At 48.4% G+C, this 22,511-nt stretch overlaps 1 protein-coding gene across 1 annotated transcript in view; it reads left to right on the forward strand.

Moving 5' to 3' along the window:
* Positions 1 to 21,725, forward strand: part of LOC138784235 (SCO-spondin-like) — a 251,800-nt gene extending 230,075 nt beyond the window's left edge. Inside the window, exons 110-112 of the mRNA XM_069959741.1 lie at positions 17,649 to 17,776; positions 21,318 to 21,468; positions 21,598 to 21,725. Coding sequence (XP_069815842.1) covers positions 17,649 to 17,776; positions 21,318 to 21,468; positions 21,598 to 21,614 — 296 coding nt within the window. The 3' untranslated portion in view covers positions 21,615 to 21,725. The remainder of the gene's footprint in view (positions 1 to 17,648; positions 17,777 to 21,317; positions 21,469 to 21,597) is intronic.
* The last annotated feature ends 786 nt before the right edge of the window (positions 21,726 to 22,511 follow it).

Genomic DNA, 22,511 nt, shown 5'->3' on the forward strand with positions numbered 1-22,511 from the left:
GAGTAGGGGGTCCTGTATACATGTACTGTATAGATGGAGTAGGGGGTCCTGTATACATGTACTGTATAGATAGAGTAGGGGGCCCTGTATACATGTACTTTATAGATGGAGTAGAGGGCCCTGTATACATGTACTGTATAGATGGAGTAGGGGGTCCTGTATACATGTACTGTATAGTAGGAGTAGGGGGTCCTGTATACCTGTAATGTCCTGTATACATGTACTGTATAGATGGAGTAGGAGGTCCTGTATATATGTACTGTATAGATGGAGTAGGGGGTCCTGTATACATGTACTGTATAGATGGAGTAGGGGGTCCTGTATACATGTGCTATATAGTTGGAGTAGGGGCTCCTGTATACATGTACTGTATAGGGGGAGTAGGGGGTCCTGTATACATGTACTATATAGATGGAGTAGGGGGCCTTGTATACATGTACTGTATAGATGGAGTAGGGGGTCCTGTATACATGTACTGTATAGATGGAGTAGGGAGTCCTGTATACATGTACTGTATAGATGGAATAGGGGGGAATAGATCGTGCCTTCTACATATGTTTGGATTTGTGACATGCATTTTAAGGCTAGGTTCACACTATGTAACTGTGCGGCTGTATTTTTTATGCGGCTGTAAATGTGCGGATGAAACTCCGGCCGTGGGAAAAAATAGACATGCGGCTCAAAACATACGGTCATTTACTTTGAAATCTGGTTCAACTAAAAATAACAAATAAAATGTTAAGAAAGTGATGGAAACACCTCTGGATGCATCTGGGAAAGCAGGGAAACAGTTTACAGGAATCGCTATTACCGGGGTTTGCGATCCTCTGCACTAATGCCGATGTCTTTCATGGTTAATATATCAAAATAATAAAACACATTTTCGTTGTAATAAAGTGCCTTTTGTTGTTCAATAATTAAATTTAAACTAATCCATCATTGTGCAATTAAATATACTGTTAAAATAAATAGATATATAAATAAATGTATATTTATATATATATTTATTTTTTGACAGTATATTTAATTGCACAATGATGGATTCGTTAGAATTAAATTATTGACCAACGAAACTGAATTTATTTCCACGAAATTGTGTTTTATTAATTAAATATTAATTAGTACAGGAAGCTCCATAAGCCGTTAATTCATATTGCCGGTAATAGAGCTTTCTGTACTAATCATCACTTTACTTTAATGAAAACATCAAATCTTTCTTCTAATTATGTTATCACAATAGCATTATTAGAAGAAACATTTAGAATTATATGTGCGCTCAGCTGATTGGCTGTTCGGCTGAGCGCACATATAATGAGCCTGTCCGCAGTACAGTGACTTCATTGTGCTGCGGACCAGCGAAGAGACAACATCGGGACATCGGATGGTGAGTATAGAGCTCTCCCCACCCCCTCCCCAGCACTGCACCCCTCCCAGCAAGGAAGGGGGGGTCTCTTAACCCCTTCCTTGCTGGGATGGGTGCAGTCTGACATCAGTCTGGCCCCCAAGGGGTTAAGGGGGTTACAATACATCCTCCCTTAACCCCTTGGGGGCCAGACTGTAAGCAGCGATCTGTAAAGATGCTGCATACTGTAAGGAGCACAACACCGCTCACAATGATGGGTGTTGTGCTCCTGTTTGTGTGTTTTTTGTGTGTTTCTCCCTTTTTGTTTTTCAGATATCGGTATCCTGTGGATTACGTCGGATTCCGTGGACTACGTCGATGACCAGCGTTTTTTCTTTTAAGGTTACAAACCCACTTGGCGGGTCTGCAGCGAGTCTCCATGCTGCGTTTTTGCAGCGAGACTCGCTGCAGATCCCGGCCCTATGCTTTTAATGGCAGACAAACACGCAGCAGGGATGTACATCCCTGCTGCGAGTTTGTCTGCAGCCCACCCCATTAACCCCCCAGCCGCCGGAGCTGATACTTCACCGGTGGTTCCCGATGTCTTCAGCAAGCCGGAGCGGGGACCAGGTGAAGTATATGCTCCAGCCAGCCGCCCGCAGCCCCGGCCACCCCAATCGCCCCCCCGCTGCACCGATCGCACGCCCCACCGCAGCAACGATCGCACGCCCCCCCGGCAGCATCGATCGCTTACACGCCCCCCTGCAGCCCCGGCCGCTCGATCGGGGGGGCGTGCGATCGGTGCTGCGGGGGGGGGGCGATCAGGCGGCCGGGGCTGCGGGGGGGCGATCGGGCTGTGGGCGGCTGGCTGGAGCATATACTTCACCTGGTCCCCGCTCCGGCTTGCTGAAGACATCGGGAACCGCCGGAGCCGGGATCAGGTGAAGTATCAGCTCCGGCGGCCGGGGGGTTAATGGGGTGGGCTGCAGACAAACTCGCAGCAGGGATGTACATCGCTGCTGCGTGTTTGTCTGCCATTAAAAGCATAGGGCCGGGATCTGCAGCGAGTCTCGCTGCAAAAACGCAGCATGGAGACTCGCTGCAGACCCGCCAAGTGGGTTTGTAACCTTAATAAATAAATAATTAATTAAAAAAAAACGCATAGGGTCCCCCCTATTTTTAGAACCAGCCGGGTTAAAAACCAAACGACAGCAGCCTGGTAACACCAGGGTGGGAAGAGCCATTGGTTTAGGCCCTCCCCAGCCTAAATCTTACCAGCCTGCTGCCGCCCGGTCCAGGAGCGCCAATTTTGACGCTCCGGGACCACTGGCACCCGGCTCTTCCCAGTACCCCTGGTGGCATTGGGTACTGGGGTAATAATAGGGGGTTAGTGTTAGCCATTTTATACCGGCTAACACTAGGCCCCAACTTAGTAATGGATTCTGTCTATTAGACGGCTTCCACTACTAAGTCTATAAAGTAAAGAAATAAAGAGAAGACACAAGTTAAAAAATTTTTTTATTCAAATAAAAACACCCCCACACCCCTCATTGACCATTTTATTAAAAAAAAACAACAAACAACCGCTGGTCATCGACGTAGTCCACGGAATCCGACGTAATCCACAGGATACCGATATCTGAAAAACAAAAAGGGAGAAACACACAAAAAACACACAAACAGGAGCACAACACCCATCATTGTGAGCGGTGTTGTGCACCTTACAGTATGCAGCATCTTTACAGATCGCTGCTAACAGTCTGGCCCCCAAGGGGTTAAGGGAGGATGTATTGCATCCCCCTTAACCCCTTGGGGGCCAGACTGATGTCAGACTGCACCCATCCCAGCAAGGAAGGGGTTAAGTGACCCCCCTTCCTTGCTGGGAGGGGTGCAGTGCTGGGGAGGGGGTGGGGAGAGCTCTATACTCACCCCGATGTGTCCTCTTCGCTGGTCCGCAGCACAATGAAGTCACTGTGCTGCGGACCGGCTCATTATACGTGCGCTCAGCCGATCAGCCAATCAGCTGAGCGCACATATAATTCTAAATGTTTCTTCTAATAATGCTATTGTGATAACATAATTAGAAGAAACATTTGATGTTTTCATTACAGTAAAGTGATGATTAGTACAGAAAGCTCTATTACCGGCAATATGAATTAACGGCTTATGGAGCTTCCTGTACTAATTAATATTTAATTAATAAAACACATTTTCATTGAAATAAATTCAGTTTCGTTGGTCAATAATTTAATTCTAACGAATCCATCATTGTGCAATTAAATATACTGTCAAAAAATAATTATATATATAAATATACATTTATTTATATATCTATTTATTTTAACAGTATATTTAATTGCAAAATGATGGATTCGTTAGAATTAAATTATTGACCAACGAAAGGGACTTTATTACAAAGAAAATGTGTTTTAGTAATTTAATATATTAACTATTAGAGGCATCGGCATTCGGCATCATTGCCGGCTATTTTTTAAGTACTCCGTACGGACCGCCTGTCAATCCTCGGCCGCATGTCCAGCCGCAAACAATGGTCTTGTTCATTTTTTACGGGTCCGTTTACGATCTGGCCGTAGATTCATACATAGTGTGCACTGTGCAGCCGTATATCCTATACTTTCCAGCGTACGCATGAACCACCAAAAATACCGCCGCACAATTACAGCCGCAAATACAGCTGCACAGTTACATAGTCTGAACCTGGCCTTAATGACAAAATAAAGCCACCTTTTTTACTCTTGAAAGTGCCGACCACTACTCTTTCCATAGTCCTGTATACATGTACTGTATAGATGGAGTAGGGGGTCCTGTATACATGTATTGTATAGATGGAGTAGGGGGCCCTGTATGTACATGTACTGTATAGATGGAGTAGGAGGTCCAGTATACATGTATTGTATAGATGGAGTAGGGGACCCTGTATGTACATGTACTGTATAGATGGAGTAGGGGCTCCTGTATACATGTACTGTATAGATGGAGTAGGGGGTCCTGTATACATGTACTGTATAGATGGAGTAGGGGGTCCTGTATACATGTATTGTATAGATGGAGTAGGGGGCCCTGTATACATGTACTGTATAGATGGAGTAGGGGGTCCTGTATACATGTACTGTATAGATAGAGTAGGGGGCCCTGTATACATGTACTGTATAGATGGAGTAGGGGGCCCTGTATATACATGTACTGTATAGATGGAGTAGGGGGTCCTGTATACATGTATTGTATAGATGGAGTAGGGGGCCCTGTATACATGTACTGTATAGATGTACTGTATAGATGGAGTAAGGGGTCCTGTATACATGTACTGTATAGATGGAGTAGGAGATCCTGTATACATGTACTGTATAGATGGAATAGGGGGTCCTGTATATATGTACTGTATAAATGGAGTAGGGGGTCCTGTATACATGTATTGTATAGATGGAGTAGGGGGCCCTGTATAGATGTAGTGTATAGATGGAGTATGGGTTCCTGTATACATGTACTGTACAGATGGAGTAGGAGGTCCTGTATACATGTACTGTATAGATGGAATAGGGGGTCCTGTATACATGTACTGTATAGATGGAGTAGGAGGTCCTGTATACCTGTACTGTATAGATGGAGTAGGGGGTCCTGTATACATGTACTATATAGATGGAGTAGGAGGTCCTGTATACATGTACTGTATAGATGGAGTAGGGGGTCCTGTATATATGTACTGTATAGAGGGAGTAGGGGGTCCAGTATACCTGTAGTGCCCTGTATATACATGTACTGTATAGATGGAGTAGGGGGTTCTGTATACATGTACTGTATAGATGGAGTAGGGGGTCCTGTATACATGTACTGTATAGATGGAGTAAGGGGTCCTGTATACATGTACTGTATAGATGGAGTAGGGGGTCCTGTATACATGTACTGTATAGATGGAGTAGGGGGTCCTGTATACATGTACTGTATAGATGGAGTAGGAGGTCCTGTATTCATTTACTGTATAGATGGAGTAGGGGGTCCTGTATACGTGTACTGTATAGATGGAGTAGGGGGTCCTGTATACATGTACTGTATAGATGGAGTAGGGGGTCCTGTATACATGTACTGTATAGATGGAGTAGGGGGTCCTGTATACATGTACTGTATAGATGGAGTAGAGGGCCCTGTATACATGTACTGTATAGATGGAGTAGGGGGTCCTGTATACATGTACTGTATAGATGGAGTAGGGGGTCCTGTATACCTGTAATGTCCTGTATACATGTACTGTATAGATGGAGTAGGAGGTCCTGTATACATGTACTGTATAGATGGAGTAGGGGGTCCTGTATACATGTACTGTATAGTAGGAGTAGGGGGTCCTGTATACCTGTAATGTCCTGTATACATGTACTGTATAGATGGAATAGGAGGTCCTGTATACATGTACTGTATAGATGGAGTAGGGGGTTCGGTATACATGTACTGTATAGATGGAGTAGGGGGCCTTGTATACATGTACTGTATAGATGGAATAGGGGGGGAATAGATCGTGCCTTCTACATATGTTTGGATTTGTGACATGGATTTTAAATGACAAAATAAAGCCACGTTTTTTACTCTTGAAAGTGCCGACCACTACTCTTTCCATAGTCCTGTATACATGTACTGTATAGATGGAGTAAGGGGTCCTGTATACATGTACTGTATAGATGGAGTAGGGGGTCCTGTATACCTGTAATGTCCTGTATACATGTACTGTATAGATGGAGTAGGAGGTCCTGTATACATGTACTGTATAGATGGAGTAGGGGGTCCTGTATACCTGTAATGTCCTATATACATGTACTGTATAGATGGAGTAGGAGGTCCTGTATATACATGTACTGTATAGATGGAGTAGGGGGTCCTGTATAGACATGTACTGTATAGATGGAGTAGGGGGTCCTGTATACATGTACTGTATAGATGGAGTAGGGGGTCCTGTATATACATGTACTGTATAGATGGAGTAGGGGGTCCTGTATACATGTACTGTATAGATGGAGTAGGGGGTCCTGTATACATGTACTGTATAGATGGAGTAGGGGGTCCTGTATACATGTACTGTATAGATGGAGTAGGGGGTCCTGTATACATGTACTGTACAGATGGAGTAGGGGGTCCTGTATATACATGTCCTGTATAGATGGAGTAGGGGGTCCTGTATATATATGTCCTGTATAGATGGAGTAGGGGGCCCTGTATATATATATACTGTATAGATGGAGTAGGGGGTCCTGTATACATGTACTGTATAGATGGAGTAGGGGGCCCTGTATATACATGTACTGTATAGATGGAGTAGGGGGCCCTGTATACATGTACTGTATAGATGGAGTAGGGGGTCCTGTATACATGTACTGTATAGATGGAGTAGGGGGTCCTGTATACATGTACTGTATAGATGGAGTAGGGGGCCCTGTATACATGTACTGTATAGATGGAGTAGGGGGTCCTGTATACATGTACTGTATAGATGGAGTAGGGGGTCCTGTATACATGTACTGTATAGATGGAGTAGGGGGTCCTGTATACATGTACTGTATAGATGGAGTAGGGGGCCCTGTATATACATGTACTGTATAGATGGAGTAGGGGGTCCTGTATACCTGTACTGTATAGATGGAGTAGGGGGTCCTGTATATACATGTACTGTATAGATGGAGTAGGGGGCCCTGTATATACATATACTGTATAGATGGAGTAGGGGGTCCTGTATACATGTACTGTATAGATGGAGTAGGGGGCCCTGTATACCTGTACTGTATAGATGGAGTAGGGGGTCTACCAGTTATTACTGTGGATGTTGTGAGGCAGCTTCCCTAGCAACCATTGCTCCCTGTGAAAATGAAAGCAGTAATCCTATTGGTTGCTAAGGCTCCAACTGCCGTGTCTGCTGCAGCTAATTATATCACCTGTGTGTGCAGTGAGGAGATTTTCCCATTCATCTCTATGGGGCGCCTCTCTTCCCCTCCCCCTCCCCTCCTGTACATCTGGCGGGGACGGGACCTTCGCAATAACCTTCCTGGGCACCCAATGTATCTGTGGGCCAAATTTGGGGTCAAACGGTTCAGGCATTTGGAAGTCTATAGAGGACAGACAGACAGAAGGACAGACAGACAGACAGACAGACTTTCATTTTTATTATATAGAGATACTTATATACACATATATATTATATACTCATTTACACAAATATACTATATACTCATATACACATATACAGGGCCACCATCAGGAATTTCGGGGCCCAATACAACCAAAGTGTCTGGGCCCCCCACATTAATAAAAAAAAAATAGTGTGTTGGCCCCACGCCTTGCTGGGAGGTATAATTTGGTTCCGATCAATTCTAGAGAACTGGCTCATATATCCCATTTTCCCCAGTGGCTTAAAATGTAACCTCTGTTATACAGATATAAAATTGTAGAAACTAAATGTGAACAAGGTGCAATGTAAATGTCCCCATACAGACACTCACTTGTATAGCTGCCTCTTGTGATCTGTATGCAGTGCGTTATATTCACCCCCGCAACGTACAATTTATAGCGCGTCTACAAGCCCAGCGGGGCTCATTATGATGGAGACTAAAACTTACACAAGAGTGGGGTAGGGGTTCCCCTGTATTCAGAAGCTGTTGAGTACTAGGCAATGCCCCGTTTGGGGTTATTGAATTTCGAGGGTCTGGGGGGCTGTTTGATTTGTATATGTTCACCAATCAATAGTCTCCATCATAATGAGCCCCACTGGACTTGTAGACGCGCTATAAATTGTACGTTGCAGGGGTGAGTATAATGCACTGCATACAGAGCACAAGAGGCAGCTATACAAGTAAGTGTCTATTTGAATTGCACCTTGTTCACATTTAGTTTCTACAATTTTATAACTGTATAACAGAGGTTACATTATAAGCCACTGGGGAAAATAGGGTATATGAGCCAGTTCTCTAGAATTGATCTCACACACAGACACCAGCACACATGTATACAGACACCAGCACACATGTATACAGACATACAGACACCAGCACACATGTATACAGACACCAGCACACATGTATACAGACACCAGCACACATGTATACAGACACCAGCACACATGTATACACACATACAGACACCAGCACACATGTATACAGACACCAGCACACATGTATACAGACACCAGCACACATGTATACAGACACCAGCACACATGTATACACACATACAGACACCAGCACACATGTATACAGACACCAGCACACCAGCACACATGTATACAGACACCAGCACACATGTATACAGACACCAGCACACATGTATACAGACACCAGCACACATGTATACAGACACCAGCACACCAGGGCACGATGAAGTTTGAACTTCTGCAACCTGGAGAAATGACCTCATATCACCTGCAGTCCTATGTAACACCACATAACACAGTGGTATCTCTGAGTACAGATAATGTAGTAGATTTCACCTTCAGTCCTATGTAACACCACAGATAACACAGTGGTATCTCTGAGTACAGATAATGTAGTAGTCACCTGCAGTCCTATGTAACACCACAGATAACACAGCGATATCTCTGAGTACAGATAATGTAGTAGTCATCTGCAGTCCTATGTAGCACCACAGATAACACAGTGATATCTCTTAGTACAGATAATGTAGATGTCACCTGCAGTCCTATGTAACACCACAGATAACACAGTGATATCTCTGAGTACAGATAATGTAGATGTCACCTGCAGTCCTATGTAACAGCACAGATAACACAGTGATATCTCTGAGTACAGATAATGTAGTAGTCATCTGCAGTCCTATGTAGCACCACAGATAACACAGTGATATCTCTTAGTACAGATAATGTAGTAGTCACCTGCAGTCCTATGTAACACCACAGATAACACAGTGATATCTCTGAGTACAGATAATGTAGATGTCACCTGCAGTCCTATGTAACAGCACAGATAACACAGTGATATCTCTGAGTACAGATAATGTAGTAGTCACCTGCAGTCCTATGTAACAGCACAGATAACACTGATATCTCTGAGTACAGATAATGTAGTAGTCACCTGCAGTCCTATGTAACACCACAGATAACACAGTGATATCTCTGAGTACAGATAATGTAGATGTCACCTGCAGTCCTATGTAACAGCACAGATAACACAGTGATATCTCTGAGTACAGATAATGTAGTAGATGTCACCTGCAGTCCTATGTAACAGCACAGATAACACAGTGATATCTCTGAGTACAGATAATGTAGTAGTCACCTGCAGTCCTATGTAACACCACAGATAACAAAGTGATATCTCTGAGTACAGATAATGTAGATGTCACCTGCAGTCCTATGTAACAGCACAGATAACACAGTGATATCTCTGAGTACAGATAATGTAGATGTCACCTGCAGTCCTATGTAACAGCACAGATAACACAGTGATATCTCTGAGTACAGATAATGTAGATGTCACCTGCAGTCCTATGTAACAGCACAGATAACACAGTGATATCTCTGAGTACAGATAATGTAGATGTCACCTGCAGTCCTATGTAACAGCACAGATAACACAGTGATAGCTCTGAGTACAGATAATGTGGTAGATGTCCCCTGCAGTCCTATGTAACACCACAGATAACACAGTGATATCTCTGAGTACAGATAATGTAGTAGTCACCTGCAGTCCTATGTAACACCACAGATAACACAGTGATATCTCTGAGTACAGATAATGTAGTAGTCACCTGCAGTCCTATGTAACAGCACAGATAACACAGTGATATCTCTGAGTACAGATAATGTAGTAGCTGTCACCTGCAGTCCTATGTAACACCACAGATAACACAGCGATATCTCTGAGGACAGATAATGTAGTAGTCACCTGCAGTCCTATGTAACACCACAGATAACACAGTGATATCTCTGAGTACAGATAATGTAGGTCAAAGGGGTAATGACTCTCCTTAAGGAGAGTCCGTCTCAAGGACGTGTGGAGACTAAGGGAGGCATTTATTAAGTCCGGCGTTTTTTACGCCGGACTTAAAAATGCCCCCGCAGCTCCGGCGGTACGGGGATTTATGTAGAGGCGGACTGCCTGTACATAAATCCTGTGCGCACCGGTGCGCACCGCCGAAAACCTACGCCAGCTGAGGACTGGAGTAGGTTTTCGGCGTACATTTGGGCTCCGTTCCGCTCCGTTCCGCCCACTTCCCGCCTACTTTCCGCCCCCTTTCCGCCCCCTGGCATACTCGGCGGAAAGTGCCGATTTGCGATTATTTTATTCGCAAATCGGCCATTTGCGTATAAAATAATACGCAAATCGGCACTTTCCGCCAAAAATCATCCGTCCGCCGGATGATAAATGTGGCCCTAAAGTCTCCACACGTCCTTGAGACGGACTCTCCTTAAGGAGAGTCATTACCCCTTTGACCTACATTATCTGTACTCAGAGATATCAGTGTTATCTGTGCTGTTACATAGGACTGCAGGTGACATCTACATTATTTGTACTCAGAGATATCACTGTGTTATCTGTGGTGTTACATAGGACTGCAGGTGACATCTACATTATCTGTACTCAGAGATATCACTGTGTTATCTGTGGTGTTACATAGGACTGCAGGTGACTACTACATTATCTGTCCTCAGAGATATCGCTGTGTTATCTGTGGTGTTACATAGGACTGCAGGTGACAGCTACTACATTATCTGTACTCAGAGATATCACTGTGTTATCTGTGGTGTTACATAGGACTGCAGGTGACATCTACTACATTATCTGTACTCAGAGATATCACTTTGTTATCTGTGGTGTTACATAGGACTGCAGGTGACTACTACATTATCTGTACTCAGAGATATCGCTGTGTTATCTGTGGTGTTACATAGGACTGCAGGTGACAGCTACTACATTATCTGTACTCAGAGATATCACTGTGTTATCTGTGGTGTTACATAGGACTGCAGGTGACATCTACTACATTATCTGTACTCAGAGATATCACTTTGTTATCTGTGGTGTTACATAGGACTGCAGGTGACTACTACATTATCTGTACTCAGAGATATCGCTGTGTTATCTGTGCTGTTACATAGGACTGCAGGTGACATCTACATTATCTGTACTCAGAGATATCACTGTGTTATCTGTGGTGTTACATAGGACTGCAGGTGACAGCTACTACATTATCTGTACTCAGAGATACCACTGTGTTATCTGTGGTGTTACATAGGACTGCAGGTGACATCTACTACATTATCTGTACTCAGAGATATCACTGTGTTATCTGTGGTGTTACATAGGACTGCAGGTGACTACTACATTATCTGTACTCAGAGATATCAGTGTTATCTGTGCTGTTACATAGGACTGCAGGTGACTACTACATTATCTGTACTCAGAGATATCACTGTGTTATCTGTGGTGTTACATAGGACTGCAGGTGACTACTACATTATCTGTACTCAGAGATATCGCTGTTATCTGTGGTGTTACATAGGACTGCAGGTGACATCTACATTATCTGTACTCAGAGATATCGCTGTTATCTGTGGTGTTACATAGGACTGCAGGTGACATCTACTACATTATCTGTACTCAGAGATATCGCTGTGTTATCTGTGGTGTTACATAGGACTGCAGGTGACTACTACATTATCTGTACTCAGAGATATCACTGTGTTATCTGTGGTGTTACATAGGACTGCAGGTGACATCTACTACATTATCTGTACTCAGAGATATCGCTGTGTTATCTGTGGTGTTACATAGGACTGCAGGTCCCATCAACTACATTATCTGTACTCAGAGATATCACTGTGTTATCTGTGGTGTTACATAGGACTGCAGGTGACATCTACATTATCTGTACTCAGAGATATCGCTGTGTTATCTGTGCTGTTACATAGGACTGCAGGTGACAGCTACTACATTATCTGTAAAGAAAGAATATGCAAAGTAGCTCTCACACCTCTCAAGCAAAGAGATGTCCCTTCAAGTCAAGTCTCGCTCAGTCAAGGAGCCTTAGAACATTGACTGGAGATTTTATGCCGAGCCAAACTATCTCTCCCAAAGGAAAGATTTCCCATCTGCAGACAGCTGTTATGGGTTTTTGACCCTCATCTTTGCTTAAGAGGTGTGAGAGCTACTTTGCATATTCTTTCTTCCCAGAATTCCTAGTGGAGCAGCAATGGTCTGTAAGTCTCCACACGTCCTTGAGACGGGCTCTCCTTAAGGAGAGTCATTACCCCTTTGACCCACGTCAATAGACCTCTCACTAGCCAGCCAACACCCTGCTCTGCACTGATGAGGGTGCCCCCATGAACTAATAATGCCCCCAGAGGTGCCCCCAAGAGCTAATAATGCCCCCAGAGGTGCCCCCAAGAGCTAATAATGCCCCCAGAGGTGCCCCCCAAGAGCTAATAATGTCCCCAGAGGTGCCCCCCAAGAGCTAATAATGCCCCCAGAGGTGCCCCCAAGAGCTAATAATGCCCCCAGAGGTGCCCCCAAGAGCTAATAATGCCCCCAGAGGTGCCCCCCAAGAGCTAATAATGCCCCCAGAGGTGCCCCCCAAGAGCTAATAATGTCCCCAGAGGTGCCCCCCAAGAGCTAATAATGCCCCCAGAGGTGCCCCCAAGAGCTAATAATGCCCCCAGAGGTGCCCCCAAGAGCTAATAATGCCCCCAGAGGTGCCCCCAAGAGCTAATAATGCCCCCAGAGGTGCCCCCAAGAGCTAATAATGCCCCCAGAGGTGCCCCCAAGAGCTAATAACGCCCCCAGAGGTGCCCCTAAAAAAACAAACATCCTACTCACCTAATCCGCGCTGTGCAGGCAGCAGCTCTTCCTCCTCCTCTTCGGGCTCCATCTTGCGAGCCGCAGGGACGGGACTTCCGGCAGGCGTGATGACGTCACATGATCACGCCTGCCGGATCGCTTTAATGTTCCGTCCGCCGCCCCTAGCGTAGCGGACGGGGGGCGGCGGACACCGGGCCCCCCCCCCCCATGTCTCTTAGGGTCCGGGCCCCATATGGCAGTACCACTTGTACTGCCCTATCGGCGGCCCTGCACATATACTATTTACACATACTCACCGGCCACTTTATTAGGTACACCATGCTAGTAACGGGTGGTCTTCTGCTGCTGTAGCCCATCTGCCTCGGAGTTGGCCGTACTGTGCGCTCAGAGATGCTCTTCGGCCTACATTGGCTGTAACGGTTGGCTATTTGAGTCACTGTTGCCTTTCTATCAGCTGGAACCAGTCTGCCCATTCTCCTCTGACCTCTGGCATCAACAAGGCATTTCCGCCCACAGAACGGCCGCTCACTGGATGGTTTTTTCTTTTTCGGACCATTCTCTGTAAACCCTAGAGATGGTTGTGCGTGAAAATCCCAGTAGATCAGCAGTTTCTGAAATACTCAGACCAGCCCTTCTGGCACCAACAACCATGCCACGTTCAAAGGCCTCAAATCACCTTTCTTCCCCATACTGATGCTCGGTTTGAACTGCAGGAGATTGTCTTGACCATGTCTACATGCCTAAATGCACTGAGTTGCCGCCATGTGATACAGGACTCCCCCAACTATACACTATAGGTATACAGCCCCCCCCCCACCCCCAACTATGCACTACAGATATGCGGGACCCCTAAAAATTATACACTGTGGGTATACAGAACCCCTCCAACTATGCTCTACAGTTATACACTAATTCCACTGATGAAACAATACCTTCAGCTTGGCCTCCTGGGCACCTTAGAACAAATCTAATTAACACACTGACACTTTATACCCGGGCAGCGCCGGGTACATTTTCTAGTATACACATATATACAATTTACACATATATACTATATACTCATATACACATATATACTATATACAATATACACATATATACAATATACTCATATACACATATACTATGTACATATATATACACAATATACACAATATACAATATATACTCATATACACATATATACAATATACACATATATACTCATATACACATATATACTATATAGTCATATATACTATATGCTCATATACACATATATACAAAATACACATGTATACTCATATACACTATATTCAATATACACATATATACTATATACTCATTTACACATATATATATACTATATCCCATATACTTATATACACATATATACTAGATACTATATGCAATATACACATATATACTATATATAATATACACATATATACTATATAAAATATACACATATATACAATATACACATATACACTATACAGTATACAATTTACACATATATACTATACATAGTGTTGAGCGAGTACTAAAATGCTCGGGTGCTCGTTACTCGAGACGAGTATTTCCCGATACTTAAATGCTCGTTTCGAGTAACGAACCCCATTGAAGGCAATGGGAGACTCGAGCATTTTTGCGGGATGTATGGATGTCTGTGAGGCTGCCTAATGGCACCATTATGCTTAATTCTGTGCAACAGCCTGGCAGCCTGGTAAAACAGAGGTAGGCATATGGACCACCCAAAAACTCAGCCTGACACATCATGGCAGTGAGAACACAGGGAACCATTAAAACAGAGGTAGCATATGATGAACCACCCCAAAATTTAGCCTGACACAGCATGGCAGTGAGGACAGAGTGACCAAGGTAGAAGCGGTAGCTAGTGAGCCTTCCAAAAATTATACCAGACACAGCATGGCATTGAGCACACAGAGAACCATTAAAAGTGAGTGAGGAAGCAAGTGAGCCTACCCAATAATTAGGCCAGACACAGCATGGCGGAAGAAGACTTGGCTGCGAATTGAAGGAAGAGGAGGAGGAGAGGAGATACCAAGAATCTTCATGTTCAGCAGCTTTCCCCGGGTGGACAGTTAAATTCAGGTGAAATCTAGACTTTGTTCATTTTTATAAACGTCAGCCTGTCAGCGCTGTCAGTGGACAGGCGGGTGCACTTATCAGTGATGATGGCACCAGCTGCACTGAAGACCCGCTCTGACAACACGCTAGCGGCAGGACAGCACAGCACCTCCAATGCGTAAAGCGCCAGTTCGGGCCGCGTATCCAGCTTTACAACCCAGTAGTTGTAGGTAGCAGAGTGATCAGGACGGACGTTGGTATGGTCAGCAAGGTACTCCCTCACCATCTTTCTGAAGGCTTCCCCCCTACTCTGTCTAGACTGGGGACAGTTGACATAGTCTTGCTGGGCTGGGGTGCCATAAAACTGTCAAAGCCTTGGAGAGTGTTCCCCTGCCCATTGACACGCTGCCTGCTCCAACCCTCCTCTCCCCCGCTCTTTGGCCCACAGAACTACGTCCTCTGGTGCTAGTGGTGTCAGATGGGAAGTACATTTTCAGCTTCTGCACCAGGGCCTGTTGATATTGATTCACTCTCATACTGCGTTCCTCGGCAGGAAAGAGAGTGGGAAAGTTCTGTTTGTACCGAGGTTCCAGGAGGGTGAACAGCCAGTAATCGGTGTTGTCAGCCATGTGCGCCAGGGTCCCAACACGCAAGAACTCCCTCTCCTCACTAGCCTCAATTTCCTCCTCCTCCTCCTCCTCCACTAATTCCTCCTCTTCAGGCCATACACGCTCAACAGCTAAGGATTGAGCATGGGTACCTTCTTTAGTGGGGGCAGCAGTCTGCTCCTCTTCCTCCTCTTCTTTATCCTCATCCTCTACTCCGTGGTGAGAAACTGATGTCAGGGTGGTCTGACTATCTAGCGGCGGATGTTCTTCCCCCGTCTCCTGAGACGAAGGCAAAGTGTCAGACTTCAGCCTGAGCAGCGAGGTTTGAAGCAGACACAGCAGCGGGATGGTGAGGCTGATAATGGCGGCATCACCGCTGACTATCTGTGTTGACTTCTCAAAGGGGCCCAGTACCTGACAGATAGCAGACATCCACGTCCACTCCTCATTGTAGGTTTGAGGTAGCTGACTGACCTGACTACCGCTTCGCACTGAGGTTGACAGCTGGCATTCCACAGTGGCTCTGCGTTGCTGGTAAACCCTGGCAACCATCTGGAAGGTGGAATTCCACCTCGTGGGCATGTCGCACAGCAGTCGGTGAGTTGGCAGTTGCAAGCGCCTTTGCACTGCCCTAAGGGTGGCAGAATCCGTGGTTGACTTGCGGAAATGTGCACAGATGCGCCGCACCTTGGTGAACTAGTCAGCCAAATTGCGGTAGGTCTTAAGGAACCGCTGCACCACTAGGTTGAACACGTGGGCCAAGCATGGTACATGTGTGAGGCTGCCCAGTTGCAGAGCCGCCACCAGGTTTCAACCATTGTCACACACAACCATGCCTGGTTTGAGGCTCCGTGGAGCCAGCCAAAAATCTGACTGCGCCGTGATGCCCTGCAACAGCTCCTGGGCCGTGTGCCTCTTGTCGCCTAAGCTCAGCAGTTTCAACACCGCCTGTTGGCGCTTACCCACCGCACTGCTTATGCTACGAAATGGAGGCGACGTGCTGGTGGAGGGTAATTGATAGGAGGAGAAAGAGGTGTCACGAGAGACCACAACCGAGGTAGGCCCCACAATCCTCGGTGTGGGCAGCACATGAGCGGAACCAGGGTCAAACTCTGTCCCAGCCTCCACCAAGTTGACCCAATGTGCCGTCAGGGAGATATACTGTCTTGTCCACGTGTCCGTGGTTAGGTGGACCTTGTCGCTGACCGCGTTGGCCAGGGCACGGATGATGTTATCTGACACGTACTGGTGTAGGGCTTAGACGGCACACCGTGAAAAGTAGTGGCGGCTGGGGACAGAGTACCGAGGGACAGCCACCGCCATGAGGTTCCTAAAAGCCTCTGTCTCTACCAGCCGATAGGGCAGCATCTTCACGCTCAGCCGTTTGCCTATGTGCACATTTAGGGCTTGCGCATGCGGGTGAGTGGCCGTGTATTTGCGTTTCCGTTGAAAGGTCTGCTGCAGGGAGAGTTGAACGCTGTGCTTGGACACCTTGCTGGAGGGTGTGGAGAAATGATGAGATTTCCTCGAGTATCGCGAGATGCTCGTCCGAGTAACGAGTACCCTAATACTCGATCGAGTACCAAGCTCGGATGAGCACGTTCGCTCATCACTAACTACATACAATATACACATATATACAATTTACAATATACACATATATATACTATATACACATATATATACAATATACACATATACTGCATGATGAGAGGGACACAGCTCATACCTCCAGAGCGCTGCCCACATCCCAGGCACTACAAGCTCCAGCATAGCCAGCATGTCACCTGTGCTGTATAATAATGGAGTCTCCCCCTATAGACGACTCCCCGGTCTGTAAACTGCACACAGAGATCCGGAACATCACCAAGAGCGGCTGCTACCTGGACAACGTGGAGGTCCGCTTCTGCCGGGGCCGGTGCTCCTCCTGGACCAATGTCCTAGCAGAGGTAACGGGTCATAGATGGGAGGGGCAGAATAATAGAGGGGTGGGTGGGACTAACGAGCAGGATACTAGAGGGGTGGGTGGGGCTAACTGGCAGGATAATAGAGGGGTGGGCGGGGCTAATGGGCAGGGTAATAGAGGGGTGGGCGGGGATTACAGGCAGGATACTAGAGGGGTGGGCGGGGATTACAGGCAGGGTAATAGAGGGGTGGGCGGGGATTACAGACAGGATACTAGAGGGGTAGGTGGGGATTACAGGCAGGGTAGTAGAGGGGTGGGGATTACAGGCAGGATACTAGAGGGGTGGGCGGGGATTACAGGCAGGATACTAGAGGGGTGGGCGGGGATTACAGGCAGGATACTAGAGGAATGGGTGGGGATTACAGGCAGGGTAATAGAGGGGTGGGCGGGGAATACAGACAGGGTAATAGGGGGGTGGGTGGGGGTTGCAGGCAGGGTAATAGGGGAGTGGGTGGGGATTACAGGCAGGATAATAGAGGGGTGGGCGAGGATTACAGGCAGGGTAATAGAGGGGTGGGCGAGGATTACAGGCAGGGTAATAGAGGGGTGGGCGGGGAATACAGGCAGGGTAATAGAGGGGTGGGCGGGGAATACAGGCAGGATACTAGAGGGGTAGGCGGGGATTACAGGCAGGGTAATAGAGGGGTGGGCGGGATTGCAGGCAGGATACTAGAGGGGTGGGAGGGAATTACAGGAAGTATACTAGAGGGGTGGGAGGGAATTACAGGCAGGGTAATAGAGGGGGGCGGGGATTACAGGCAGGATACTAGAGGGGTGGGCGGGGATTACAGGCAGGGTAATAGAGGGGTGGGCGGGGATTACAGGCAGGGTAATAGAGGGGGGCAGGGATTACAGGCAGGATACTAGAGGGGTGGGGGGGGATTACAGGCAGGGTAATAGAGGGGTGGGCGGGGATTACAGGCAGGGTAATAGAGGGGTGGGTGGGGATTACAGGCAGGATACTAGAGGGGTGGGTGGGGATTACAGGCAGGGTAATAGAGGGGTGGGCGGGGATTACAGGCAGGGTAATAGAGGGGGGCAGGGATTACAGGCAGGATACTAGAGGGGTGGGGGGGGATTACAGGCAGGGTAATAGAGAGGTGGGCGGGGATTACAGGCAGGATACTAGAGGGGTAGGTGGGGATTACAGGCAGGATACTAGAGGGGTGGGCGGGGATTACAGGCAGGGTAATAGAGGGGTGGGCGGGGATTACAGGCAGGGTAATAGAGGGGTGGGCGGGGATTACAGGCAGGGTAATAGAGGGGTGGGCGAGGATTACAGGCAGGATAATAGAGGGGTGGGCGGGGATTACAGGCAGGATACTAGAGGGGTGGGCGGGGATTACAGGCAGGGTAATAGAGGGGTAGGCGGGGATTACAGGCAGGGTAATAGAGGGGTGGGCGGGGATTACAGGCAGGATACTAGAGGGGTAGGTGGGGATTACAGGCAGGGTAATAGAGGGGTGTGGGCGGGGATTACAGGCAGGGTAATAGAGGGGTGGGCGGGGATTACAGGCAGGATACTAGAGGGGTAGGTGGGGATTACAGGCAGGGTAATAGAGGGGTGGGCGGGGATTACAGGCAGGGTAATAGAGGGGTGGGCGGGGATTACAGGCAGGATACTAGAGGGGTAGGTGGGGATTACAGGCAGGGTAATAGAGGGGTGGGCGGGGATTACAGGCAGGGTAATAGAGGGGTGGGCGGGGATTACAGGCAGGATACTAGAGGGGTAGGTGGGGATTACAGGCAGGGTAATAGAGGGGTGGGCGGGGATTACAGGCAGGACACTAGAGGGGTGGGCGGGGATTACAGGCAGGGTAATAGAGGGGTGGGCGGGGATTACAGGCAGGATACTAGAGGGGTAGGTGGGGATTACAGGCAGGGTAATAGAGGGGTGGGCGGGGATTACAGGCAGGGTAATAGAGGGGTGGGCGAGGATTACAGGCAGGGTAATAGAGGGGGGCGGGGATTACAGGCAGGATACTAGAGGGGTAGGTGGGGATTACAGGCAGGGTAATAGAGGGGTGGGCGGGGATTACAGGCAGGGTACTAGAGGGGTGGGCGGGGATTACAGGCAGGGTACTAGAGGGGTAGGTGGGGATTACAGGCAGGGTAATAGAGGGGTGGGCGGGGATTACAGGCAGGATACTAGAGGGGTAGGTGGGGATTACAGGCAGGACACTAGAGGGGTGGGCGGGGATTACAGGCAGGATACTAGAGGGGTGGGCGGGGATTACAGGCAGGATACTAGAGGGGTAGGTGGGGATTACAGGCAGGGTAATAGAGGGGTGGGCGGGGATTACAGGCAGGGTAATAGAGGGGTGGGCGGGGATTACAGGCAGGATACTAGAGGGGTAGGTGGGGATTACAGGCAGGGTAATAGAGGGGTGGGCGGGGATTACAGGCAGGGTACTAGAGGGGTAGGTGGGGATTACAGGCAGGATACTAGAGGGGTAGGTGGGGATTACAGGCAGGGTAATAGAGGGGTGGGCGGGGATTACAGGCAGGATACTAGAGGGGTAGGTGGGGATTACAGGCAGGGTACTAGAGGGGTGGGCGGGGATTACAGGCAGGATACTAGAGGGGTGGGCGGGGATTACAGGCAGGGTAATAGAGGGGTGGGCGGGGATTACAGGCAGGGTAATAGAGGGGTAGGTGGGGATTACAGACAGGATACTAGAGGGGTAGGTGGGGATTACAGGCAGGATACTAGAGGGGTAGGTGGGGATTACAGGCAGGGTACTAGAGGGGTAGGCGGGGATTACAGGCAGGATACTAGAGGGGTAGGTGGGGATTACAGGCAGGATACTAGAGGGGTAGGTGGGGATTACAGGCAGGGTAATAGAGGGGTGGGCGGGGATTACAGGCAGGATACTAGAGGGGTAGGTGGGGATTACAGGCAGGGTAATAGAGGGGTGGGCGGGGATTACAGGCAGGGTACTAGAGGGGTAGGTGGGGATTACAGGCAGGATACTAGAGGGGTAGGTGGGGATTACAGGCAGGGTAATAGAGGGGTGGGCGGGGATTACAGGCAGGATACTAGAGGGGTAGGTGGGGATTACAGGCAGGGTACTAGAGGGGTGGGCGGGGATTACAGGCAGGATACTAGAGGGGTGGGCGGGGATTACAGGCAGGGTAATAGAGGGGTGGGCGGGGATTACAGGCAGGGTAATAGAGGGGTAGGTGGGGATTACAGACAGGATACTAGAGGGGTAGGTGGGGATTACAGGCAGGATACTAGAGGGGTAGGTGGGGATTACAGGCAGGGTACTAGAGGGGTGGGCGGGGATTACAGGCAGGGTACTAGAGGGGTAGGCGGGGATTACAGGCAGGATACTAGAGGGGTAGGCGGGGATTACAGGCAGGATACTAGAGGGGTAGGCGGGGATTACAGGCAGGATACTAGAGGGGTGGGCGGGGATTACAGGCAGGATACTAGAGGGGTAGGTGGGGATTACAGGCAGGATACTAGAGGGGTAGGTGGGGATTACACTATTGTATTCTGTGCTTTATCATCCCTGCAGGATCCTTACCTCCAGACCATGTGTGACTGCTGCAGCTACAGACTGGATCCCGAGAACCCGGTGAAGATCCTGAACCTGCGCTGTGATGATGGCGAGGAGGAGGCGGTGGTGCTGCCCGTGATCCACAGCTGTGAGTGCTCTGCCTGCCAGGGTGAGTGTCGGCCATCACTGTCTGGTGTCGGCCATCACTGTCTGGTGTCGGCCATCACTGTCTGGTGTCGGCCATCACTGTCTGGTGTCGGCCATCACTATTCATCCTTGATCGTTCCTGTCATTACAGGTGGAGACTTCTCCTAGTGCAGATCCCGCCACTGATCCTCGCTGCTGATCCCGCCACTGATCCTCGCTGCTGATCCTCTGGTTGTAACCTCCCTGTAAATAATTGTAATAAACAGTTTTTGCAACAAATCTTTAATCTCATCGCAGTTGTTGTGATCTTTAATGTCCTTCTCTATTACACTATATGTGACATCACACAGGGGAGGGGTCAGTGACGTCACACAGGGGAGGGGTCAGTGACGGCACACAGGGGAGGGGTCAGTGACGTCACACAGGGGAGGGGTCAGTGACGTCACACAGGGGAGGGGTCAGTGACGTCACACAGGGGAGGGGTCAGTGACGTCACACAGGGGAGGGGTCAGTGACGGCACACAGGGGAGGGGTCAGTGACGTCACACAGGGGAGGGGTCAGTGACGGCACACAGGGGAGGGGTCAGTGACGTCACACAGGGGAGGGGTCAGTGACGTCACACAGGGGAGGGGTCAGTGACGTCACACAGGGGAGGGGTCAGTGACGGCACACAGGGGAGGGGTCAGTGACGGCACACAGGGGAGGGGTCAGTGACGTCACACAGGGGAGGGGTCAGTGACGTCACACAGGGGAGGGGTCAGTGACGGCACACAGGGGAGGGGTCAGTGACGTCACACAGGGGAGGGGTCAGTGACGTCACACAGGGGAGGGGTCAGTGACGTCACACAGGGGAGGGGTCAGTGACGTCACACAGGGGAGGGGTCAGTGACGGCACACAGGGGAGGGGTCAGTGACGGCACACAGGGGAGGGACCAGAGGAGGGTACACAGCAGCTCCGGCATGATATGGTGTTATCTCCGGGGTGATATGCCGGTATCTCAGTGGTGGGGAGGGTACACAGCGGCTCCGGGATGATATGGCGGTATCTCAGTGATGGGGAGGGT

This window comes from Dendropsophus ebraccatus, chromosome 2 (assembly GCF_027789765.1).
Source record: "Dendropsophus ebraccatus isolate aDenEbr1 chromosome 2, aDenEbr1.pat, whole genome shotgun sequence".
Classification (NCBI taxonomy): domain Eukaryota; kingdom Metazoa; phylum Chordata; class Amphibia; order Anura; family Hylidae; genus Dendropsophus; species Dendropsophus ebraccatus.